The sequence below is a fragment of the Pelmatolapia mariae genome, linkage group LG14 (genome assembly GCF_036321145.2).
Source record: "Pelmatolapia mariae isolate MD_Pm_ZW linkage group LG14, Pm_UMD_F_2, whole genome shotgun sequence".
Taxonomy (NCBI): Eukaryota; Metazoa; Chordata; class Actinopteri; order Cichliformes; family Cichlidae; genus Pelmatolapia; species Pelmatolapia mariae.
In genome coordinates this window covers 31792848-31819323 of record NC_086239.1, presented here as the reverse complement: position 1 = coordinate 31819323, position 26476 = coordinate 31792848, and the positions used below count along the sequence as shown (strand labels likewise).

Genomic DNA, 26476 nt, shown 5'->3' with positions numbered 1-26476 from the left:
CAGTTGTCTGTTTGATTAGTGTTAAAGGCTAATTGTCAATGGATTGCTATGTTGCATATCTAAATAGTTGCAACTAAACTTGGCAATTCGTTATAATGTATAGTGAAGTTTCAGTGGCAATCAGTAATTCCCAAAGTTTTGTACCCAAAGTGACTTGCAAAAATATTTTTAATTTCACCAGTGATATTTTAGTTTTTTAGTCAAAACATAGCGGCAATTTATAAAATGTAAATAACTGTAAACTTTACATTTCCTTTAAATATTAAAAAAAGAAGCGCATAACAAAGCCATGGTATTCTAAATAAATACACCACATTCTGCATTTTCTAACCTGTTTAGATCCTGGACTTGTTTTATATCTTGTCATTACCAGAAAATAGCTTTCAGGTGTTTGAAATAAAACTGTTAATGATACTAACAAAAATATTTCACAGTATAATGATCAGAGTTGTGATTAAAAACATTTGGGTGGGCCACAGAAGATTTCAGATTTTTGAATTGGGTCATAATGCTTTTGGAGACAAGTTTTAGGCACAGATAGTAGAATTTTCCATGAAGTTAAAGTACAAGACAACTGCATATATATGAAGATATATTTTATAACTTTCACTTGGGCAACGCAATTCATTTTCAGAAAAATGTTTCAAAATGGAGAAAATGCTTGTCTCGCTTTCCCCCCTGTAATGATAAGTGGAAAACTGAGCAAAAAGAGGATGAATTAAAATCAGTTATATTTGCATTAATAGAAAATGATGAAAAGCAGATAATCAGAATATAAAATTCATCATTGATGAGAAGGATAAACAGTTGCTGAAATACATTTTCATCCACTGTATAATTAGTCACTGAAGTCTTTGCAGCCTTTTAGTCTTAAAGCTCGAATCTGTGTTTTAATTTATATGGTTTTCACCTAAAGTTGTAGAATACCCCAACCAACAGAAAACATACCTAAAATCTGAACTTCAGCATCATTACAAAAACAATGATGAATCACATAACAACAGAAACAACAAATCAGGACACTGAGCAGTATGCACCACTGACACTTAAAGTGCACTCCTAATGGTGAATACTGCTTATTTCTTAAGTGGCAGCTGCTCGTTAGAAGTGGTAAAATTTATACATTTGAATGTGATACATATGAAGTGCACTTAAGTATTAAAATGCCAGATTTAAAAGGAAACATGGAAATCGTGCGGCTCTGTGGTGCACAAGGAAAAAGCAGTGAAGTTAAAATTAATACAAATACATTGTCTTAAACAAGACTGCTTTTTTATTTTCAGAATTTCCAGCTCTAACATTTAAAAAAGGACTAAGGACCTGAATTAAAGGTTTAAGCAGCTTGCATTTTCAGACCTTGGTGACACCACTTGTAGCCAGTATTGCAGCTGTACAGGTTTTTTTTCTAGCAGTCCTTCAGCTCATGTTTGCGGGATTTTTCCCCATTTTTAGTGTTCAAAGGCTTTCAGTCTTAAGAGTGCTTGCATGTACTGCTATTTTGTGGTGTATCCATACATTTTTGATAAGACTGCAGAGTCCATGGCAAAATCTTCATCTTGTTAATTTTCAGGTGTGTTTAGGATCTAGTCTTGTATTATTTACACAAATTTAGCTGCTGTTTAATTGAATCCATTCTTCTGCCTCAAAGCTAAGTTTTCCCTTTTCCACTGGCTGCAAGACGAGCACAAAGCATCATCAATCCTTCCCTGTGCTCACCAGCTGGAGATGTATTGTTTTCATGAAACCATTGTTCTTTTATTTTTTCCTCCAAGCACATTTTGGTTTGTTGTGGCCAAAAACAGTTTATGTAAATGGATCATCTGGACTGATGGAGTTTAGATTAAAGACTGAAGGTTTACTATAATGTGAGGACTTGATGGCTCTTGAGGGTCATATTTGTGCAGGTGTTGCTGCACAGAAACTGCCCCAACTTTGGTTGAACCAGTGAACCAGCTACAAGTAGTTGAGTTTTGCACAGACTGGCAGAGATTCATTTATATGATGAATGCATGTAGTACCTTGGAGACCTGATGTTGTAGGTACTGCTAAACAGAAGGCCAGTGTAGAACTTTGAATTTCTGAGCACAATCACATTGTAGGTTCTGCACCCTGATTTTAAATAATGTAGCATACAGTATTTCCACCCAGTTTGTTGATGTAGACATTGACACTTTCCTCTGTTTGGTTCATAGGCTTAGCTTTCTGGTTTTGTCCAATTTAAAACTAAAATAATCCCAAGAAAGTCATTCTGTATTATTTTTCACAGCTAGCATGGGGGCAGTTTTGCCCAAACCCAACACTGTCCCCCCAAACTATATATTTCTTAAGGGCTTTTTCCATCACCTTGGGTCTTTATTTACCTTCCAAGCAATCATGGAAGAGATCAATTGGAAAGTTTTCTGGTGCTTTAAATCTCAAATCTTCTGTTCCTATTAATCAGGACAATGGTACCTGAAAATGCTCAGTTATCTTCTTTTAGTCTTTTCTTACATCGTGGGAAAATTTATTTGAACTCACAGAGTGCTAGAAAACTGCTTAGTGGAGCATGGCTGCTGATTATTAGGACAAGGTCTGAGGATTCAGAATAGTCAGAAATACAGTTGTGTCACATGGTAATTGTTAAGAAGCCATAGCCCTAACATCTCAAGGTCTTAATCTTTTGTAAAGTAGCACAACATGAAAATGCAACAAATAATACAGCAGTCTTTCTTAAACTCTCAAAAAGAAAGCTTTATCTTTGACTTTATGTCCTTTGAAGGTCTGATCATCTTCTCCTCTCATAACTGCTCACAGTAACAGGACCATGACATATTCTAGAACAGGTAGCCAGGTTAAAAGAGTGTGCATCGCAGTGGCATTGGAAACTCTTGATTTAGAATCATCATAACTACTTGTGCATTATCCTCACTTCTTAGTTCTGTCTTATATTTGCTTCTTCCTTTTTATTTAGGAGTGATTTTTGTCTCACCATCTGTTGGGACTGACTTCTGTTTCCAGAAGCACGAGCCTCAAAAAGTATATTATTGTCTTTTCGTTTTAGTTGCCTCTTTAAAAGTTTTAGAGCATGTGCAGGGTACATTGACTCATCTATAAATAGCTTCAAGAAGGTAATTTAACAGGGTTGCTAAGGCAAAGACTTGCAGGAGCTGTAGTTCTTATTTCAACAAAAATGGATCATAATCACTGTGTTAAAGTTTGGGCTTTGTCTTTGTTTTTAGCAGCTGAGTGTAGAGTGGCCACTTTATAAATATGAAAAACAGTTGCCACATTTTTATACTTTAAAAGCAAAGTTTATGTTCTTCCTGCTGTGTTAAATCACTAATGGCCCTTCAGTATGATAGTGAAGTCTGTGCTTCCCTCCAGATCTTATTTTGTATCGTCTTGATGCATTCTCAATCATCCAGGAAAGTAAATCTCCAAAAGTTGATTCTGTTCATCTGGACGTAGCGTTTTGTGGGAGAAACGTTTCGTCACTCATCCAAGTGACTTCTTCAGTCTCAGCTGACTGCAGGTTTCCCCAAATCTTATAAACAGTACATTTGCATAATGACTGAAACCAGCCCACTGAAGGAACAATGGGCTGGGAGGTCAGTTCCTTAATCATAATTATGCAAATTCTCATGACCATTGATCAACAACCACTGACCAAAACCCACTGATCAAAGACCACTGATCAATGGCCATGAGTACCACATCAAATTCACCAGGGAGGATATGAAAAGTGGCAGGTTAGCCTTCTTAGACTGTGAGATTTCCATCAGTAATGGGGGACATCTAAAAGCTGACGTGTACCGTAAACCTACACATACGGATCAGTATCTAAGGTTTGACTCTCATCAACCACTGGAGCACAAACTGGGTGTCATCAGGACGCTACAACACAGAGCGAACACCATCCCCACTGACACAGCGGCCAGGGAGGCAGAAGAACAGCACATCAAGAAGGCCCTGAGTAAATGTGGTTATCCCAGCTGGACTTTTGTCAAAGCGGGAAAGGCACCTAAAGAAAGCTCCAGCCGATCCAGGAGAGAAGGACAACCGCTGCCCAGGCGAAAACCTGTAGTGATCCCATATGTGTCAGGAGTATCGGAACAGTTGAGACGCATTTTTTTCTAAACACCGTGTCTCTGTGGCTTTTAAACCCCAAAACACGCTGCGCCAAAAATTGGTCCACCCCAAGGATCGGGTCCCCCGACACAAACAGAGTAACATAGTGTACGCTGTTAAGTGCCAGGAGGATTGCCAGGATTTATACATCGGGGAAACCAAACAACCTCTGGCGAAGCGGATGGCACAACACAGAAGAGCTACCTCGTCAGGCCAGGACTCTGCAGTCTTTTCACACCTACAGGTCAGTGGACACTCTTTCAATGATGAGGATGTACACATCCTGGACAGGGAAGAACGCTGGTTTGAGCGCGGATTCAAAGAGGCCATTTACATGAAAAGGGAAAGACCATCTCTGAATCAACGAGGGGGCCTAAGGGTACATCTTTCGCCATCTTATAATGCTGTGATTGCAGCCATTCCCCAACTCTCTGTGAATGGTACTCATGGCCATTGAACAGTGGTCTTTGATCAGTGGGTTTTGGTCAGTGATTGTTGATCAATGGTCATGAGAATTTGCATAATTATGATTAAGGAACTGACCTCCCAGCCCATTGTTCCTTCAGTGGGCTGGTTTCAGTCATTATGCAAATGTACTGTTTATAAGATTTGGGGAAACCTGCAGTCAGCTGAGACTGAAGAAGTCACTTGGATGAGTGACGAAACGTTTCTCCCACAAAACGCTACGTCCAGATGAACAGAATCAACTTTTGGAGACTTATGTTGTATCATTTATTCCCATCTCAACTTACCAGTTGCATCCTCATAGACCACAGTAACCGTCTTCCACTTGTAGAATTGCACTATGTCCAACACAGCTCTGCTTATAGAGGCATATTCAGGATAGAGGTTAATGTAGAAGCTGTCTTTGTTGTCCACTGATGGGTGTTTCCAGCGTGTCTGGATGTGAGGGACTTCCAGGGCATTACAGATAGACTGGACAGCGCTGACCGATGAGCTGTGAGAGGGTCCAAAAACAGCACCGACGCCCAGCGCCAACTGGTCACAGGCTGAAATAATCAAACAGAAAGTGGGAAGAAAAAAAAAATTTACACAAAAATCTCTTACTGATTCTCAAGTGGGGTTTCAAAATTAAATGACAAGATCTTTACCTCTTCTTGAAGCCTCAAAACTGTCGAATAAGTTTATTCTCTGGATGTCATAGGTCAGCGTGGTGTTTGGCATTAAGGTCCGGTTCCTGTTTATGTTAGTTACGGCAAATTTAAAGGCCAGTTCTTCAACACTAATGGGTTCATTTTCAAGAGTCTCAAAGATGCCCCCTGCAAGGAGAAAAAAGTGGAAGGAGTTTTACCCAGCTCAGATCAAAGTGCTAGCAGAAAAGTTATCGATCAATTGGCTTCTCTCGGTATAGACATTCACAGAGTGTCTTTTTAAAGATTGAAGGTTACCACAGCTGAATTGTAATAGTTGCATAATACGGCCCCGTTTCCTTTGTACTTCTGTCACATAATGCTGCTAAGGGACCCAGTTGAGATGACAGGATTTAATATTATTCAAATTAAAAGTTGAACTCTCCTGGCTTCAGCCTGTTACAGAGCCTGAATTTCACAAGCTGTCACAATAGCTTTTATGAAAGCTTTGGCATTTGTTCAGTTCATTTTCACATAAAGGATAACAGATTAAACATTTAGCACATTAACATATAATCAGGGGAAACATTTCAGCCATCCCTTATTCTCTTATGCATTTACACATTTTTCAATTAGGGGGAAAAACCCCTTTCCAAATCAAAAGACAGTCATACTTATTAATCTTGTTTTGTAGTTTTGTCTCCTTTGCAACTTACTGCTACTGGAAACAGTCATCATACCTAACATATCAAGCCGCCAGCTTGTGATTTACAGATCACTTATTGAAGCCAAAAAATGTGAGGTGACTTTCTGTGAAAGGGGTAAAGGTGCCAAAGCACCCGTGCTCTGAAAAGCTAAACTTTAGCACTTGTTTTAGTGTCTATAAATTTCTTTATTTCAAGTAACATGAGTTTAGTTATCATCCGTTTGCATGTGTGTTTAACTACTTGAAGATGCAGTAATGAAGCTGTTTCCTCAGAGTTTCCCTGCATCTGTTGTTTTGTAAGTACTGTGAAATGCTTTTCTGGTGCTCGAAATGTTTTGACAACTTTGGGCTAATTAAGTACAAGTACAAGCTATTTTATTGTCATATGCACATGTAAATAACCACAGTGGGTTTGTACTGTACAGTGAAAGTAGGTTCCTTTCACACAGCAGTTACAGAAATATTTTAATATGATACATAACATAAAATGAGAAGTATATTATGATAAAATAAAGAAATGAGGAACAGAATTAAGCTCGGATTTTAATATAAAATGCAGTTTGTGAAAATGACAGCACCAGGATAACATACAAGGCTACAAAGCTAACCTCTGTGAGGTCACTGTACATGGAAAGCTTCATCATTGTCGCTGCATGAAACACTTTAACAGAAGGAATATTCCCAGAAGCTAACTGTAGTTGCTGTAAACATAACACTGTTTACGTGTAAAACATCGATATCATAAGACTAAACATGTTTCAATTACTATTCATTTACTATTAGTAAATGTCCCTCATAGTCAAGTGGACAATTTTTAGACGAAAATTAGGCTTATTAGGCATTTTGTAAATTCTTTTCTAGTTTTTAATATTACATTTACAACTTTGTAACAATATTTAGGAGCCCAAGGTAACAAAAACAAAATGATTATTGTCAGTTTACAGTAATGGTGAAGAGCAAAATCCTCACATTTTACAAGCATGAAAAAGGGGGAGAAGTTATTTAAAATGTATTAGAAGTTAGTATTTATCAAATATGATATTTATATATATGATATTCAAAATACTATAAAGATACACTTAGCGCAGAAGTTCTTATTTAATCAATTATTTAAATTATTAATTTCAATTAATAGGCTTTTTGAAAGGTACCACGTCTCTGTACAGTCCGACGGTACTTGTTCTTATGAAGCACTGGTCATCACCTTTAAACTGAGATTTAAAAGTGGCTTTAAAGGTAAATCCAGTCACTTTTAGCCACAGTTGGTGTTTGTGCCAGTGCCACAGAGGAGGAGGAGGACTAGGAGGAGGGAGGGGAGAAGGGGGGGTTATTTCAGAGTTGAGAAGATCATACTGAAAAACATCCAAGTCTTAATCCATCATGCTGCTCCAGAAAGATGGCGGGTCTAGCATGCCACAGCTGGCAATAAAGACATATATGACTCCAGCCAGGCACATGCACAGTCTTTTACATTTGTTACATAAAACGCAGCTTAAAAACTATTGGGATTAAAGCCAGAAAAAATACTGGATCGTTGCTACCTGCGTGCAGACAGGCGCGTGTGAGATTCAGTGTGCTTATGCCTGGCGAAAATTCCCCTGCTCATTCGATTCACTGAAGCCTTTCAAATGTAAATAATTTAACATCTGGGCCTTCAGTGATAGGATTTCTCATCTAATATATTCGGGGTTAAATGTTTGTTCCTATTGCATTGCACTTCACAAGTGTCAACAGACTTGGGTCCAGTGCTGAATGCTGTGGGTAAGCAAGTTGCTTTCAACTTTGACATATTTTTAACTAACAAAACAAAGACTACAATAATGCATTTTTGAAAGCTCTGCCTTTTTCAGAAATGTTAATCAGGCATTATATTAACAATCATCATAAATTATACATCCCATTTAGATGGTGCAAGTGTTTGCACATGACCCCGCTTCAACACTGAGGCTACAGATGGCAATAGGTCACTGCACTCTCAAACAGTCTTTGAAGAATTGCCTGTGAAATTGTGATTGATTTGGAAGTAGAAAAGGCCTTTAAAAAGCTCCCCCTGAGACCTTGATTGTGAATGACCTTTTTCTTTGGTGTTGCATAGCCTCAAACCCCAAACTGAGAGAGCCTTGTCTGGACTCCCTGGTCACTAAAAGCATGCTTGAAAGTGCCAATCCTAATTATGGTTACCAAGCCTCAGTGAGCAGCTGCTGGGACCTGTTAAAGTCCTTAATTCACTCCACTGAAATATAAAATTCTCAGCCACAGATACATCAGTCAGTTTATAAATTTGAGAGGAAGTGGATTCTATTTCACTGTCTTTGGTGCCTCTTTTCCTTTTAAGGTGTTTTTTTAAGGTAATAGAATAGGAAATGCACACGAGTACGCACCAGCTGGATCCTGAGGTTTGTTTGCTTAAAGTGCAGAGGCTGCAGCAAATGTCACGGGCTTTATTAAGGATTCAGCAGCATCACAACATCATCGTCATCATCCTCAGTGATAGAGATTTTGTTTTTCGTTCTTTAACAAGGCTGTGAAATTTTTTTTCACAGCCTTTTTGAGAGAGTAAAAAATAGCTGCTGCTCTTAAGATTTTCTGATTTATATGATTCGCACTTGACTTCTAATTTTATACATAATCACTTTTCCATTCACATCATGTAATGACATTTGCACCTAACAGTATAATACAAAATGTCTTTTTAAGACTCAAAGACTATGAAAAATGAAAAAAAAATTAATGTAGCTTCACTGATATGTTAAAAGCAGCCAAATAAAAACAAACCTATTAGGAGCTCGACTTATATTTGACTTATTTGATAAAGCTATCATTTTTTAAAGATGAGCTGTAGCCATGAAATCTTTATTGCCAACACAATAAAGCTTATTAATTTCCTCTTTGAAGCTTGGGAGCAGTGAAATTAAAGTGGTTAACTTTCCCTTCATTTCACCTTGAAATAATGCCTTAAAAATTGTTTAAAGTGTAACAACTTACTTGATTTCCTGAGAAGAACCTGATTTAAGGTTAAGGCTGTCAGTAGTCAGTATCATTAGATAACTAGTGAAAAATATAAACTATCACCAGCTTCCCTAAGGTAGTTTCACTCTGCAGGAAAATTCTCATCTTTCTCTTAGCTAGCTATTAGCCCAGTACCACAGGCCTAGAAACTAGTCTGCGATCCTCTGGCAACCATGAGTCACCAGGGAAAAATATGTATTTCCCAACCAGTCGGCAAGTGGTTGCTAGCTGTCAAGGTGAAATTGGTCACAAAGAGGTGGCTGGGCTGCACTGAAACACCTACTTCTGACTGTTTTGGCAGATGACCCTTGTCATAGTTCGTAAGGAAGATGCTAACTGCTCACCATGAAGTAGTGATTCAGTGAAAAAGGCTGACTTTTTGCCTTCAAAGTAAAAGGACTTCGCGATAAGTAGGTAAATTATTAAACTTTTAATATAAATGAAACTCCATTTCTGGTTTGTGTTGCACTTTTTCAAATTTCACCATTGCTGCGAGTAGAGTTGGATGTCTCGAGACCACTTTTACATGGAGCCCGTTCTCACTCCCGAGGCGTAACATCCCGACGTTTTGTCACGTCCTGCGGCGTTCCTGAGGAACGCGAAAGGTGACCTTCCACGTTGTTATGGTACGCGGCGGTTTCCAGCCCTGTACTGCAGCCCTAAACTTAACCTTATCACTAAGCCTAACCATAACCTTATGCCTAACCTTAACCATAACCTTATGCCTAACCATAACCTTATTCCTAACCTTAACCATAACCGTATCCCTACGCCTAAACCTAACCTTATCCCTAAACCTAACCATAACCTTATGCCTAAACCTAACCATAACCGTATACCTAAGCCTAAACCTAACCTTATCGCTAAACCTAACCATAACCTTATTCCTAACCTTAACCAGCACTTTAATGAGGTGAAATAGTGTTTTCTAAAGCGATTTTAAGGGAAAAAGCGAAGATGTGTAGATTGAGTCCAAACGGTTCTCATGTGTCCGCAGTTTTCCGATGTCGTGACGTAGGAACGCCTTGGGTGGCCGAAAACGTAATATGTTGACGATTTGTCACCTAGCGTAAAATGTTACGATTTGGGAGTGAGAACGGGTTGTTACATGGTCTTGGTCTTGTCTTGGTCTCGCTGTCTCGGTCTTGCTGTCTCAGATCGACATAGTGGTCGGGAGATTTGGAGTCAACAGTATCCATGACACACAACGTAACGTTCGATAATGTGTCATGCGCAAAAGCATCAGCTCTAAGAGCCGTGCTTAGAGAGTGCTTTGTAGTGAATCAGAAAAGTCGACTCCCATTAAGCGAGAGCCGGCTCCTCACTTAATTTCCTTTCGCTGCTCAGCTCTCACACAGTGGCTCAGCTATGCTCCAATCCCTCCATATTGTGGCCAATCACATGCGAGGATATAGGATAATATCATTATGTGAAAAACAGAGAGGGTGAGAGACGCGACAGTCAAGTGGAGCGTGCGTCTGTCCTCTCAGTAAGTGAGTGAGACAGTAGACAGCGGTGAGGAGGGCTGTGCGAGTGCATCGCAAAAACACATAAATATGCCTGACACCCATAAACGAAGCAGCATCTGGCTGCAGTTTAAAGACTTTTTTGTCTCGGTCTTGGTCTCGTTTCGAATTTGTCTTGGTCTTGACTCTGTCTGTCTTGGTCTTGTCTTGGTCTCGATACCCTCTGGTCTTGGTATTGTCTTGGTCTTGGTTTAGGCAGTCTTGACTACAAGTCTAACTGCGAGTAGTTGGCAAGCAAGGTGTCTCCAAGCAAGGCTAACCCACCATCAACCATCTAGACAACTGAAGTGAAGAGCAGATCTCGGGATATGTTTTTTGGGGGGGAAATGGTTTTAAATTAGCTAAAGTGTGTATATATATATATATGATTGAAAATTCAGTCCAGGCTTTTTAATTAAGATCTCACAAAAACATTCTGTGTATATCACCAGAAAATAATTGAAGTTTGCTTCGTCCAAGGCTCTAACAGCTGGCGTCAAGTGAAGATTCAGTGCTTCTTTTGTCTTTTTAGGAAGACATTATTAAAGTTGCACATATAGTCTGAATCGTCTGAAAGATGTGGAAATCAGAAAAGCTTTGAATGCTTGTCAGTGCAATAGACAACGATGCACCTGTTCCTTTGTTTGGTGGAAAATCTTTACCACAGCCTCAGATCCAGCTGATATAGACACTGATGTTTGAGTTTGTGTTTTATAAAAATATGTACCCTTTAACACACAGCAACAGTGATATACATATTTTCCATTAACTACTAATTTTATGTTAAAATGGTTAAAGATCAGGATATGTGGCTAATAAATGTGTATCTTTTATGAAATTGATTTTTTCGCTTTTGCAGCAGACACATACAAGCCTTTAGACGATGCTGTGTGTTTGTTTGGCTCAGTGTATCTTTATAGTATTTTGAATATCTACATTCCATAACTTCAAACCAGTCATGAGGAGTCAGTTCTCAAATATAATACTGATAAATTGGAAAACAAATAAGTGTTTGTTTGCAGATGACACATGAATCAGTGCTCCCTCTCAACAGGTTAACAGATGAAGGGACAAGAAATGATAATTTATACTTTTGTAATTACAAGTTTGAATCAAGATGAGATTAAACGATAGAGCAGAAATCACTAGAAAATTTTCCTCCCAAAATTGTGGATATCCAGTAGGGAAGCTTTCAAATGTGAGTCCTGAGAGTTAAAGAAAAAAAAAGAAACAACCTATGAATAGTTACCATTAATTTGTGTACGATATAATTTTCAGGATCACTGAGCTTCCGTCTCATCCTTAATAGGCCAGACAATGGTTTGGGGTAATGCATGCTAGGAGGTCACAAAAACAAAAGATTCTGCTTATGCTGCAAGCAGAAACCTTTAGGCTGATCCTTTTTATAGGCTTCCTCACTTCAGTGCAGACAGCAAGAAAATAACCAGGTTCAGGTTCTGGCAAGAGGACGGACTTGATTTTAATCCAGAAACCCGCTGACATTGAGACAGTGTCCTTCAAATAATTATTTTAATCCGCTTTTTGTATTTTTTTTGTGACCGTGCAATAATCACATGAAGGAGAGTCTTTTAAGGCAGAGGAACACAATGACGTAGTGTTGTGCTTTCTTCCTTCTCCCCATCCTGGGCCAGTTCCCAAAGAGACCTCCCGCCCCCACCCCAACAACACCACCAGCACCACTCCAACCTGGAGCTATGCCAGACTGTGAATGAATGAGAAGGTCCTCACAGCCTACTATGTTTGTTTGATGTAGAGCACTGAGGTTTCTCTGTTTATGTGAAAGATCCTTGCGATTCACTAGGAAAGATTCAAAATGAATAAAAATATAAGTAATCTTCTATATTAATACAGCTAGAGTAATGCTCTACCAGATTTGAAAACTGTATACTGGAATATATATACTTCATCAAATTATAATTCAGTAGTTGATCTGAGCTGGTGCCACGTTTCTTATCATATGGACTGAACTATAAATACACAAATGAAACATAATGTATCAGAAAGTAATCATTAAGTATGCAAGCAAGAGGAGAAAAAGAAATTTAACAAAAGGGAAAGTAAACAGAAGGCCCAGCTACAAGCTGTTAATTCTGTGTTGATTTTGTGCTCTCCCCAGTGATGAGATTTGGTCACTGCCTAAGTACCATATTTGGGGAAGAGACTTAATGCATAAAGAAGATTAGAGTTAGTTGTTTAAGGGCTTGGAGCACAAGATTTACCATTATTACCAGTCCCAGTGAAAAAAGTGGGAGCCTGTCACAATCTGATGCAGACGCTAGCCAAGACGGAGAAATGTTAATTGAGCCAAGCCACACACCATATGGGAGGGATTATGATGTGTGTGGGTCATGAAGAGAATGACAAAGATTAGGTGGCCTTTGAGAGTGATAGATGATTGAGAGATTAACAATATAGAGCACAGATCGGGACTGTTGAAACCAGGAAGTCACACTGGCTTCTTAGCCTTTTAAAGTTATGCAACGCCACATTTATTATATTCTTTTGAAAATTTGAATATATATTCAAATTCAGAGTTGCTGCATGCATTAAGTAAAACGACGAGTCCTTAGGGCTAAATTTTAAAAGCCATTTTTGTGATGCAATCTTCTAACCCATGTGAATAACCAATGGGAGAAGAGCAAAGAGCCCGAAAGTATTAATTTGCAGCAAACACCGGCTCATTGTTCCAAAGTTACATCAGAGATCAAAGGGGGGATACTGAAGCAAGAGCTCTGTTTGTTTAATTACAGGCACAGAGGGAAATTGAAATTACTCTTCTTGTCAACCCTCAAAGGCTTAACAGACAGCTTTGGACTCAGATCCACATTCACAGATGTCACTGGCCATCAGTGCACACAAAGCTTAAAAAACCTTTGAGTATGAAAGGGTAGGGAGAAGCCAAATATATTTAAAAAAAAAAAAAAGTTTTGCTGAACCTGCCCACTCTTTATTCTTTAGTGATGTATCAATTTCACAATGCTGTGTGCCAAGGAGAACATTATGCCAACAGTACATGCTTTCAGATGTAGCAGTAGACCAACTTAATCACCCGTCTCTCCTTCTGTTCTTTGCTGTCAACATGGAAGGAAAAGAGAGAGAAAGAGAGACTCTGCCATTGGTCAACCAAAGTGGATTAACATAATTTTGATAAAAATGCATTTTTTTCATTTGAATAACCTACAGCTCGGTCCGCAGTACCCTCTCTTGGAGTAAGAAAAAAAAATACAGTAATAAAAATTACAAGGTTATTGCACAAACATCACAACAGGTGAATAAAGTTGAATATGTCTTTTTTTTGACAATGCTTTGTACTCGGTGCATGCTAGGCAACTTAGTGGGCGATAGTTACATGATGGCAAGACGCAACAACAACTGCACATTCAAAATTTGCTCCTAAAAACAACATATGTGATGTGCCTCGATCTCGTTTGGCTCTATGGTATTTAACAGTAACCTGTGGTCGAGGGTATCAGGATTCAAAAGTGATTCAACTACAGTAACTGAGATATACATTTGCAATGAACAGACATCATTTCACAAATCTTGGCCGTAATTGAATTTGCCTTCTTTGTTCTTTTAAAAGAAATGAAACAACATGCTGCACTAGCACTGAGAGAGATTAAAAATGCCTTGCATTACGAGAAACCACAAAACTGTATTTATATATTTCATGCATTCATTTAATTATTTCGATGCCATTCTATAGGGAAAATACATTTTAACAATTCCAATCAGTGTTGCATAGAAAGTATTGCCAATTTTTCAAGGCTCTAGCTTGAAATCCTTGATACATAATATTTTTTACCCCAGTGGGAAATGAGATGCAACCCAGACTGCATAATAACTGGGTCAGCTATGGAAAAAGCTGACGAGTGCAGTGGCAGCCAATATGTTAACAGTTATTATATAAATATTTATGACATGGACACTTTTACCACTTACCAATTCTCAGGACTTGCTGCGAAGTGAGCCAAAACTCTGCCATAAAGTACAGCAGTGAAAATAACAGTCCCTTCCTTTTCACCATGGTCATTCCTCCAGAGCTGAATTTAACATTTATGGCAAATTTATTTTTCTTTTTTCCCCTCAGTAATTCATGCTGATAACCTGCCAGTCCTTGTATCCGTAACGAAAATAAACTGGCATCCGACCCATATCCATCCCTCACACATTGTGGTGAGAAAAAGAAACAACACAACCACACACTCCACTTGAAGTTGTCACTGATCAAAAGATTTGATCAGATTTTTCCATTCTAGGATCCTTTGTATGCCTGTAAGGTTTTGTTTCCCATATTCACTGTCCAGATAGCCTTCTTATCATGTTTTTCCCGGTGCACACTTGAATTGTAGGCTGCAACTGAGGAGGAGGACCGCACTGGGCTCCTGTTGTCAAGTAAGCAGCAATGGGAAACAGCTTCTGCTCACAAATTTCACAATAAAAGATGAAATGGAAATCAAATTGGAACCATACAGAAGATAAACAACATTCTTTTATTTAATTTAACAAAGAATAGAAATCAAATAATAATGTAACACATACATACATTTTTCCCCAATAAAATACATAGCCATGAATGTCCCTCATTTTTATACTGAGTAAAGTGTGTTTTTATTTTCCCGAGGCTTTAATCGCATAAATGTGTTGATGACTCATTTGGCATCCTCTGTCCGAAACACCTTTTGTTTCAGTGCTTTAATTCTGAAATCAAGTTCGCCTCGTTTCCGCTGTCGCTCACTGTGTCATCGGCTCACTCGACACAGTTGAAGATCCTTCCCATACAGGCGCTCAATTGAGGGCACAGCCAAGCCGCTGATCCGCAAACATGGATACGTCCTGAAGATTAACTTCAAATCTGGCAACATTCGACCTCGACAAGATCTCTGCTTTGGTACACCGAGGAATGATTAAATCTTTGGTCCAGTCCTGATGGAAACGCAAATCTAATCTCCATACTGGTCGTTGACGCTCCCTTGAAGATTAACTACCTCAAACCGTTCAACTGCCACGGTCTTGTAGTTAAATAAAATGTGTTCAGGTTACCTTGATACTCTTTGCTTTATTCCTTGAGGAAGAGTGGCTTGAGATTTGAAGTGGCCATTCTGAACCAAGAATGGCTGATGGGTTTCTTGAGATTAGTGTAATTACTGTATGTTTGATTATCAGGAAATTGGCTAAATTAGAGAGTGATATTTAAGCTGCTTTTTTCCCACTCACAAAGTAAAAGCTCAATATCCTCAACTGTAAAGTACTCTCTAAAATTCATTTTCTAGTAAGTAAAATGTAATGAATTTACCACAGTGTCAAGTAAAATAGTTTACGTACATCCAATAGCATACATATTATGGACATATTTTAACATGAGACTTCCAAAACTGATGATCAAAAAAATCCCTTGTTGTGCCTGAACATGTGAATGGAGAACAAAAGGATACTGTTGCTTGACCATGGATAGTTTTTGCTTTGCTTTAAGCTTAATCCTGGTTTTCTTTTTTTCTCCCCAATTTATTCCTATATTATGATATTTAGCTTCATAATATGTGTCTCTTCTTTATCTGGAGCTCGCCAACTTAAAAAACTGCACTGCAAAGATCTCTGGTGTCATCTAGTGGTGATATAATGTCAGTATCGATAATTTGTTTATCAGATTTGCATTGTGAGGAGATTTTAATTGCAAGCATATATTTAGTTTATATGAGCAGCACGTGATATAATTAATGTTGTTTATACAAAGTATATACAGTACACAGTTTAACACATTTATTAGTCCACCACCTAATGCAAGGTTTATGCCAAAGATGCCCTAAATTAATAGTACTGGTGATTAACAAAATAATTTCTTATGTTTCTGTAATGGTTAATCCACCACTGTGTGGAAGGTTTTTAATTAAGATCATATTTTTAAAGCTAAAATATAACTATTTTTGTTTTATCGCTAAATTTTAAAATTCACTGATTTACAAAATAGTAAATAATGATAATAAAGCAACATAGTTTTTTATTAGGATGTTTAGAAATGCAAATTATTTGCTTGCTTGTTTTAGTGGTTGACTGTTATGCTTGATTAATTTCTGATTTCTCAAATAAGTCCACTGTGCGGTTTACAAATTTGCACTTGTCTTTAGTTTCAAACAATCTTTTGATACATATCTAAAATATTTTTTAAAATATAATATACATGTCAATTCATTTTTAGCAACTTTAATTTCTCATTGTTTTAGATTTTAATGTGGTTTGAGTTTTTAGTTAAGTAGTTTAGTTTAGTAAAGCTTTAAAACAAGAAATTTGATCATTACTTTTCTAAGAACATTTGCTTCTTTTTTTTTTTTCTTTTACCATAAAAAATGTCTTCCATAATCAAACTTGCTCAAAATGCAGAAAGAAGAATTCAACGGGCTTCTGGGACCTCACAGAGCATATACCCTTAATCTTCCCTCACTGCTATCTCTGGAAAAAAAAGGTTTTCCCTCTGGGAAATATAAACAGTTTATGCATACCTACAGAGTGAAGTGTTGTATTTTAAAAAAAAAAAACACCTGCCAGCTACTAACATTTGTAAATTAAAATGTGGTTTTAATGATCATTGCTAATAGAAATTACAGGCAAGCGATAATAATAAGTTATTTATATATCTGGCTGGTGGAAAACACATCATGATAGCAAAACACACACTGAGACATCGTGATAACGAACAATTCTAGAGGTTTTTGAACAAATGGCTGCAAAAGGTTGCAAAACATTAAGGCTATAACTTTCCATCCTGATGATTTCTACAGAGGTTAAAAGGTTTACAAAGGCTCATCTTTGTGTATACTAATAACAATGGTTGTGTCCCATTTGATAAAAGCAGACATTTTTTCCACAATGCAAAATATTTAAAACAGTTATTAACAGTACAAAAACTTTAAACACACCGTTCAGTATTATTCAGTATATGCATTAGGATTATACCTTTTCCCACAACTCAGTTGTGGATTTTTCCTTATATGTATACACCACCTCTCATCTCACTGTAAGGCACTGATTCAGCTCTTGATTCTTTATATGTTATGAAAATAGGAGTCTGTGGAACTGGATGGAAGCTGGACTGGTAGGACGTGGTGGGAACATAAGTGAGTGAATATGGTATGGTGTTCTGACTCGTGTATAAGGAGTTCCCTGGAGCATACAAGTTTCCACTGTGGTTAGAGCTCTGCACTGAGGGGTGATGAGAGACACTGCCTTGATATAACAGTGATGCATTTTCCTGAGGAGTCGGATTATAGACAACAGGTGGGTTTACTACTGTTCCATTATTTGTCCTTACTGGAATGACAGTTTGTAGTGGCATTGCAGCATTTTGTCCAATGGAACCAGTCGATCGAAGGCTGGAAAGAGTCGAAAGGCGATGATAATTCATCAGAGCTGGCCTATTGGGCGTTGGCTTATAACTAAGTAAGTTTGGTGGCTGGTACACATCAAACGAGCCTTTGCCTTTGGGCAAACGGCGGCAGACAAACAACAAGGATGAGGCGAAAAGCACAGCACCTGTCACCCATCCAATGTAAAGAGCCTCTCCTAGCTCTCTTCTCTGGGCATCAATCAGCAAAGGATTGTAAAAATCTGTAATGATAACATGACCTGTCCACGACACGGGGATAAAGACACAGATGCACGCCATGAACTGCATAACCCCTGCAACCATCAATATAATGGTCTTAGCCCAATCATTACCCCGAATACAGGACACACATCGCATTCCTGCCAGAGCCACAAGAAGCCCCAACGCTGACAAGGCCACAGCAGAGCACATCAGACCCCTGGCAGCCTGTAATTCAGGGGGCAGATACAGCAGGGAGTCATAAACCTTACATTGCATCCTGATGTTGGCTTGTCTGTAGCAGTTCATCCATAGGCCTTCCCAGCGGGTTTCCATCACAATTATGTTTTCTCCAATGAACGCGGTCACCTTCCACATGGGCAACCCCGTGGTAGCCGATGCACCGATCAAGCCAACCAAGCCGACGCATATTGCAGCTAGCTCTGAAGCACCTTGAATCATGGTTCAATCTCCAAAACTCCAGTTGTGGTTAAATCCAGAATTAGAATGGCTCTCATCCACAACATTTGTTTGCTGTACGAGACAGTTTGTTATGGGTGAGATGTCCTGCATTCACCTGGTTGGTTTAGAGGGATGAGGGTAGGAGGAGGTCTGCTTATTTTGTGTTTATGGTTCTCAGATGATAGGGGTCAGTCATTACTTTCTCCAACAGTGTACACACAAAACAAGACAACACCAAGCACTATTTTTAATTTTAATTTTAATTATTTACCATGTTTTCTTACTCTTTATATGCGGTACAACCCAGAAGCAAATATTAATATGTGGTACAGTTTAGTATAGCGCATGTAGTTCTTATATTGTCCACAGGGGAGCATAGATGACCTTAGAGGATAGTGAAATGAGGGGGATCTCACATAACACAGGCCAAATACAGTTACAGTTTGTTCTAGATAGTTACAGTTTAAATGTCTAAGTTTAAATTATGTACAGAACTTGTCAACATGTATTCATTATGGCTTCAGAAATTATTGCGTGAAACCTCAAGCAACAATAAACACTACATTGTCCTTACGTCACAAATATTTGCGTTACCCAACAGCAGTGACATTACTGTTTTATTTTGAAGTTCAAGTTGTATAGTTTACATTTGAACGTACTAAAACTGAAAATAAGCGACCTGTTCGATTAAGAAGTCGTATTCTATTGAACAAAGACAGAAATGTTTAACACAGTCTGCTTGGTTTTCTATTCAAAGTGACTTGCAAATTTGGATCATATGACCATGCCGTTGTCTCTCTGCTTTCTTTGTAGCTATCTGGCTATGCTGCCACACCTTAAACAAGTAGCCTTAATCCAGTATCTTGTTTTTATGTAACTATTTCCTCTTTACCCGGCCAACTTAAACAGATTCAGGATTTTTTTGGTTAAGCAAACACCATAAAAGTCCTAGTTTGGGAGGTATTTCAGATAGATGGCATTTACTTTCCAATGAAATCCTGATAATGAAAAAATGAAAACCTTTTCTTCTTTTCATTTCACACATGAAGCATTATGTGTTTGTTGGTCTTTTCTAGGACTACTTCTACACCTGCCATCGTTTAGTTTTAACTTTTGATTTGAATACTAGTTGAAACTGATTAGTAATGATTAACAAAAAAAAAAAAAGAAACAGAAGACTGTGGCAATGTGACAATGAGAGACTATTTGTGCCACAGAGATGAGTTTGAGCTGTTTCTTTTTTCTTTTTAGCAGCACAGCTCAGACACAGCTCATGTTTAAAGTTAAGAAATATTTTTTGAAATGACTAAAGCTTTAAATGTAGATATACAACTACTCTTGTTTTTCAGAGATGACATGTCCCATTAACAAAGTGCATGTTTTACAGTAAGTCAACTTTTTAATAATTTTCAATGGTTAAAGATTGAATTAAATTGTTATATACAGCATAAATGTACACAATTTTTAAGCATTTGTATAAAATATAAGGCTGTTAGTATAAAATTGAATTAATACACATAACGCAGTAGAAATGGTGTATTGGTTCACACACATTTTCTCTTAAACCTGAAATGCATAGTTTCCGATCAATTAAAAAAACAAAAATAAAAATAAGTGTTTACAGAAACGCGACCCCACTGTGTGCACTGTGTACAGAGGGATATCTGGACTGGTAACTGTAGATAGACGATGGGTATCTTGATAGCATTGGCTGAGATCGTGGTTGGGGAAGCGTCATCAGTTGTTGAGGTTGTAGAGACTGTAGTTGCTGTTGAGGGTAGACCGAATAGTCTGAGGCCTTGGAGTATAGGTACCTCTCTGAATCTTTGTCATCCGACTGTATATTACAGCAAATAAAAATGCATCCTCCAGCAAACAAGAAAGCCGAAGTTACCCAGCCAATGTAGAGAGCTGCTCCAAGCTCTCTCCGCTGGGCATCGATCAGCAAGGGGTTGTAGAAGTTAGTGATGATTACGTGACCCGTCCAGGAGACAGGGATGAGGACACAGAAACAACCCAATATGATCAAGCTACCAGCAATGATGAGAACCAGCCGCTTAGCTCGATCATTGTTTTGGATGCATGATGTGCACTGCATGCCTATCAGACTGATCAGCACACCAAGACCACTCAGTGCCAGAGAGCAGCACATCAACCCCCTTGCCGCCTGCAGGTCAGGAGTCAGGGCCAGGAGAGAGTCGTACACCTTACACTGCATCCTGAAGCTTGCCTGTTGGTAGCAATTCATCCACAAGCCCTCAAACAGAGTCTCAAACACGATGATATTGTCTCCAATGAAGGCTGTGACGCGCCACATAGGCATTCCTGTAGTTGCTGCTGCCCCGATCAGCCCGATTAGGGATACTAAAAGACCCACAATCTCCAGTGCTGAGTTTGCCATCCTGTTCTTCACTTGCTCATCCGAGCTCAGAAGAGCAATAGTGTGCGGACACAGTGTGACTGCTGTAGGAAGCAGCAGGTTTTCTCTATGGAGTGGCTTTGCATCCCGATGGAGGAGGAGCAGGTTCATGTTCACCTGTACACCCTCCTCCCTGTGGACATAACACCAGAATGGGAGGTAGTGGGAATTGTGACATGTTGCTAGGAAACTGAATCCCTTGGGCCTTTAATTCTTTGTACAGCAACCCAGTAGCTGCTCTAAGCTCCCCCCTTTGTTTACTCAGAAGTCTCAGTTTACATTCTCGGACTTCGATTTAAAAGACAAAACGATGAGGTGTTTCTTAACAATGGGGGTGTGTTTAGAATCGTCAAATTTATCACTGGTAAACATACTCTGTTAATGTATTACCAGTTATAGTTACAGATCAAAAATCAGTTCTGATTCACTTCCTGTTTATTACTTCATCTTTATTTTTAATCATTTACTGCTATTGTGGAGGGCCTCATGGTACATGGGCATGTAGGGGAACTGGAGACACAAAATAACAGCAATGGACAAAACTCTTTGTCCCCCATTTTTGTAAAGCACACTGTTAAAGACAGAAGCGAACAGCAGACAAGACAAACAGTGGGTCGGGGGAAGTCTGCCTCTGTGTGTGCATATGAAAGATATGAGAGATGTGCAGTTTTAACAGAATATGAGAAGTAGTAGAACGGCAGAAAAAAAGAAAGTATGGCAAATTATGACAAATATTCAACATTTTTTTATACATTTGATAAGTACATTTTAGAAGTACCGTGAAAAGGAAAAAATTTGTACGTGTGTGTGCGCGTTTGTATTTTTTTTCTTATATTCTTATATATTTTGGTTTGCTTTAAGGGTGTCAAATGTTACACATGTATGACTGCCAGTACTGGATTTCTTGCCTGGGTCTCTTGTGTCACTGTGCTCTCAGGGAAAAAAAAGCAACCAATTCCTGTTTGGTTGAAATAAAGTCACCTGGTAGGTTTGTACAGTGGGTGGATCTGTGTAAACAGCCTGGTTTTACCAGTTTAGGCACATTTCCACACACTACAATAGAAATGACATGTATTTCCATTTGCTCACTAGTGATTGAAGAAAGTGCAGTTTCAGTTGGAGGTTTTGGAAATTTACAACAAATTTAAGATCATTTGGCAGCACTGAAACACTGCTTACATTATAACGCACCTTTAACTTCTTGATCAGCTGTGTCCTGTTGTGTTAGACATTGGGGAAAAAAATACAACAAGATTCTCTTTTACAAGCCATTTACTTATTAGGAAAAAAACAAATTTGGCCAGATATTTTGGCCAGCATTTTGAAAAAACGTGTATGTAATATTTTAATTTATAACAGTGTTGAAAACAAATCACAGGTTTACAATCTGAAAAAAGGGCCTAGTTGACAATTTGTTCTTGGAGAGTAAGTCAGAAACTGTAAAGAACGCGATATCAACATGCAATTGTTGTAACATTAACAGATGTAATAGATTACACATACTGTGCTAGAATATAATTTAGTGTGAATTAAGCAAAAGGGTTAAAAAAAAACCCCAAACAAGGAATATAGAAATCCAGCACAGTTTGTCAGCATCGAAATACATTGAAGTCCATAATGATTTGGAGTATTTGCAGTACACTTTGATAAGTAAAGAAATATCTGGTTGTTTCAAGTGAACGATAGTTACTCAGTTCTCCTCATCAAATGTGCCAAATTTTGGCAAATTTATTAAAAAAAAAGTCCAAAAATCTTTAGTATTGACTTGGTGCGTATATCACAGATCCTGGTGGGGCTGCAGAGTAAGCAGGCTGGTAGGTATATGCTGGCTGGTAGGTGTATGCTGGCTGGTTGGTGTATGCGGGTTGGTAGAAGCTTCCTGTGGGGTTGTATTGAATCATCTCATCTGGATCTTGGGTGCGGGGAGCATGGCGGCAAAGCAGGATCACTCCGGCACTGAAAAGCAACGCTGAAGTCACCCAGCCAATGTAAAGAGCCTCCCCGAGCTCTCTACGCTGGGCATCGATCAGTAGAGGGTTGTAAAAATCTTGGATGATGACATGGCCAGTCCAGGACACGGGAATTAGGGTTGTAAGGCAACCCATGAGGAACAGGCAGCCACCAGCCACAAGAACAATATGCTTGGTACGAGCCCGGTGGTCCACCACTTTTGTGCATTTCATCCCCACTGCTGAAACAATAAGGGCGAAGGTGGTCAGAGCCACAGAGCTGCACATCAGACCCCTGGCGGCCTGGAGATCGGGAGGCAGATACAGCAGGGAATCGTACACTTTACATTGCATTCTGATGTTGGCTTGTCTGTAGCAGTTCATCCACAAACCCTCCCAGCGGGTCTCCATGACAATAATGTTCTCCTGAATAAAGGCTGTTACCTTCCACATCGGCAGGCCCGTCACAGCTGCAACGCCAATTAGTCCAATGAAGCCAATGATGAGAGCTATTACCTCACAGCAGATAGCATTTCGTTGCTTCCGTTTTTCAATTTTCTTCTTTTCCTCATATACAGAGTCCCCATACTCTCCGTACTCTCCATTTGTCAGCGCCGGTTTCCCATCGTAGTAACTGCCAACATAAGATTGAGGTGGCTTGCTGTAGCCACTGTAAGCAGTGTAAGTGGCCATTCTGGCTAACACAGAAAGCTTAATCTCAACCTTCTGGTGCACTTATACAGCTGAAGAGAAAAATCTGAGGAGAAGAACAAGTTGAGGAACTTATACACCCACAAAAACTATGCTAATGATGCAATGCAGCCTTACTGGTTAAGCTGCTTCAGAGCCATCAGATAAATGGCGAGACACAAAGGAGTGCTGCTTGTTTTGAATACCTCCAGTACTAATGATCAGTCGTTAGTTTTTAGTTATTAAAAATCACTAAATCTTGTTACCACAGTAACAACAAGGTTTAATCAACATCATATTTTTAAAAAATCAAGCAAAAAAGTCAAAGTTAATGAAAAGTATGTAACGCATTTTAAATACTACACGGAAATACTTGACGTAATTTTAGAAAACATTTAGCGTAGGGAAAATGTATTGTGAACATATGAGTAATATCTCAGTACTATTACATGTGCTAATTTAAAATTAACTAATGGAATGTGTGGCCAGTTTTATCATTTCAAAGGATTTGCCAGATAAAAACGACTTGCTATAAATGTTGAAAAAATGAATAAAACAAATATAACAACTGTAGCATCCAGCTACACTAGTGGGCGTAGGAAACGACGCCATCTCACAAACAGAAAGCTGATGGGTGGATGATCACAGATGTGAAACGCACGTAAGATTAGCTGATGAAAAGGTGTCGCACACAGAAACCTGAGGGGGAGGGCCTTTTGTCATTATCACACAGGGTCGTTCCCTTGTTGCAGCCACAGAAACATTTTAGTTTCTGCTCTGTCACATGTGAAAATGAGGCACTTCTTCATTGGCTGTTTTCACTTTTCCACCTTAGGTTTTTAGTACAAGAAAAATACCTGAATGGAGTGTTGGTTAAGTATTTGCTTTCCACAAAAAAGTAGAAATTCTATGAATTGAATCACACAAACAAACTGAATTAAAGATTTTAATAAATGATCTGTTCACTTGGTTGGCGGGATTATTAGATCATGAAATATAATGAAATAAGACAGTGAAGCAGTTGCATTTGTCATGTCTCAGATGAGAAATTCATCATTAAGCACAACAAAAATGACTTAAATAAATACAGAAAATACAGACTTGCAGCCAAAAAAGTACTTAAAAACAGTGATGACATTCTCAGGGTCATTGGAGTAAGAGCTGGATTAAGATTGAAGTTGATAGCCACTGCAAGCGGTGTATTGTTGCTCAGAGTGATAATATAGATTTGCCAAAAATTATATTACTTTAAACACAGGCACTATTGTTTATTCATGTACAGCATATTAACCAAATATTTTTGCTGCATCTGTAAACCAAACAGTGCAGACAAGACAAATGCATAGTACAACAGAACATGATTACATGAATATATCATTGCAAATAAAATACATGTTGCTCATAAATATATGGAGTTACATCTAATATGTAATTAGTACACTACAGTACAGTTTTTTACACATATTCCTGATTTTTATGAAAACTAGATTGTGCTCTTGAAAAGTCAACACTGTCTGCCTTCTGTTCATTCCTTTCCACTATATGATATACTTCAATGTAGCGCTGATCTTCCTTTGCACTGCGTTTGCTGTATCTAAACAGCACAATGATCCCAGTGATTAGCAAAACACCAGAAGTGGCCCAGCCAATGAAGAGGGACACTCCCAGCTCCCGCTTCTGAGCATCCAGCGTTGTCGGGTTATAGAAGTTACTGATGACAGTATGGGCCACCCAGCTTACGGGGATGAGTGTGGTCAAAAAGGAAAGTAGAAACAGACTCCCTCCTAATGCATAGGTGATATTCTTACTCTTTAAATTGTCACCACAACAGCTGCTCTTCTGGATCCCGAATCCTGTGAGCAACAACGAGATGAAAGCCAGGACTATGGAGACGCACATGAGCCCCCTCGCTGCCTGCAGCTCTGGTTCGAGAATTAACAGCGAGTCATAAACCTTGCACTGTAGGTTGATGTTAGCCTGTCGGTAGCAGTTCATCCACAATCCCTCCAAGAGCTCCTCCATGACGATGATGTTGGCACCGATGAAGGCAGAAACCTTCCAATGGGGCAGACAAGTGGTGACTATTGTCCCACATAAGCCCAGGGCGCCTAGGACCAGTGCTAAAATCTCAGATTTTGCTTGCATCGTTTGGAAGGATAAAGTTTCGTCTCTCGTCTCTTGTCTAATGAAAACACTGCCCAGTGCACCTCTTTTACAAAGCTTTAAATCTGTGATACTATCAGCATTCCTGTAATGTTATCATACTGGTTTCGGTTTATCAGATTGCTTACTATACAGTGGCAGCTTGTAAAATTCTTATAAGATTGGTTTGGGTCCTATGATGTTATAAAAATATTCAAAGGCCACCCAAACAAAGCCTGGAGTAACTAGACTAAGTATTACAAGTAATACAAGCTTTGAAGTGAACAGCAATAAATTAGCCTGTTGAATATTGAAAAAAAATCCAAGAAAAAATTAATGCTTAGTCATCCTCAGAAGCAACACATTCACTGTTTTCAATGCAAGCCCACATACAGATGATTACATACAGATGGTCCCATTTCCCTGCAACAAGAGCTCACATTCAAAGCTACATTTTTTGTGTGTATAATACATCAGATGTAAGCAAAATGATCTGTTGTGGCCATTGAACTTGGTATTATTTACCACCTGTGATTGAAAGTATAGATTAATTTGTTTGTAGAAGGATGCTTTCTAGACATTTAAGTCGATTTTGTTTTCCTGAATCGTGCCAGGTATTTGGATACCTTTAGAGCACAACACTGGTCAATCAGTGGTCACTGATTGTGCATCACTGCTGAGTTTTCATGTGATCAGATACTGTGTCTTACAAGTGAGTTCTGAGAGACTTTAATTAAGCCTTTATTATGCTGTCAATAAGTTAGTAAAAATAATTTTCATTTAATTTAACTAAAAT

At 38.6% G+C, this 26476-nt stretch overlaps 5 protein-coding genes across 6 annotated transcripts in view; all 5 read right to left on the bottom strand.

Moving 5' to 3' along the window:
• The window catches only part of LOC134640820 (glutamate receptor ionotropic, kainate 1), a 29280-nt gene extending 14463 nt beyond the window's left edge, over positions 1–14817 (bottom strand). For both annotated transcript variants that reach the window (XM_063492790.1, XM_063492791.1), the window contains exons 1-3: positions 14382–14817; positions 5220–5387; positions 4860–5117 (exon numbers count right to left, since the gene is read on the bottom strand). In XM_063492790.1, coding sequence (XP_063348860.1) covers positions 4860–5117; positions 5220–5387; positions 14382–14472 — 517 coding nt within the window. In that variant the 5' untranslated portion in view covers positions 14473–14817. The remainder of the gene's footprint in view (positions 1–4859; positions 5118–5219; positions 5388–14381) is intronic.
• Positions 14818–17421: 2604 nt separating this feature from the next.
• Positions 17422–18480, bottom strand: LOC134641482 (claudin-8-like). The gene has a single exon (XM_063493923.1). It carries the CDS (start codon positions 18478–18480, stop codon positions 17422–17424), a length of 1059 nt encoding a protein of 352 aa, XP_063349993.1.
• Positions 18481–20098: 1618 nt separating this feature from the next.
• LOC134641479 (claudin-8-like) lies at positions 20099–20881 on the bottom strand. Its single transcript, XM_063493917.1, has one exon. The coding sequence runs from the start codon at positions 20879–20881 to the stop codon at positions 20099–20101; it is 783 nt and encodes a 260-aa protein (XP_063349987.1).
• A 1772-nt stretch (positions 20882–22653) lies between these two features.
• LOC134641462 (claudin-8-like) lies at positions 22654–23541 on the bottom strand. The gene has a single exon (XM_063493891.1). It carries the CDS (start codon positions 23539–23541, stop codon positions 22654–22656), a length of 888 nt encoding a protein of 295 aa, XP_063349961.1.
• Positions 23542–24993: 1452 nt separating this feature from the next.
• On the bottom strand, positions 24994–25683 carry LOC134641519 (claudin-17-like). The gene has a single exon (XM_063493977.1). The coding sequence runs from the start codon at positions 25681–25683 to the stop codon at positions 24994–24996; it is 690 nt and encodes a 229-aa protein (XP_063350047.1).
• Positions 25684–26476: the final 793 nt, after the last annotated feature.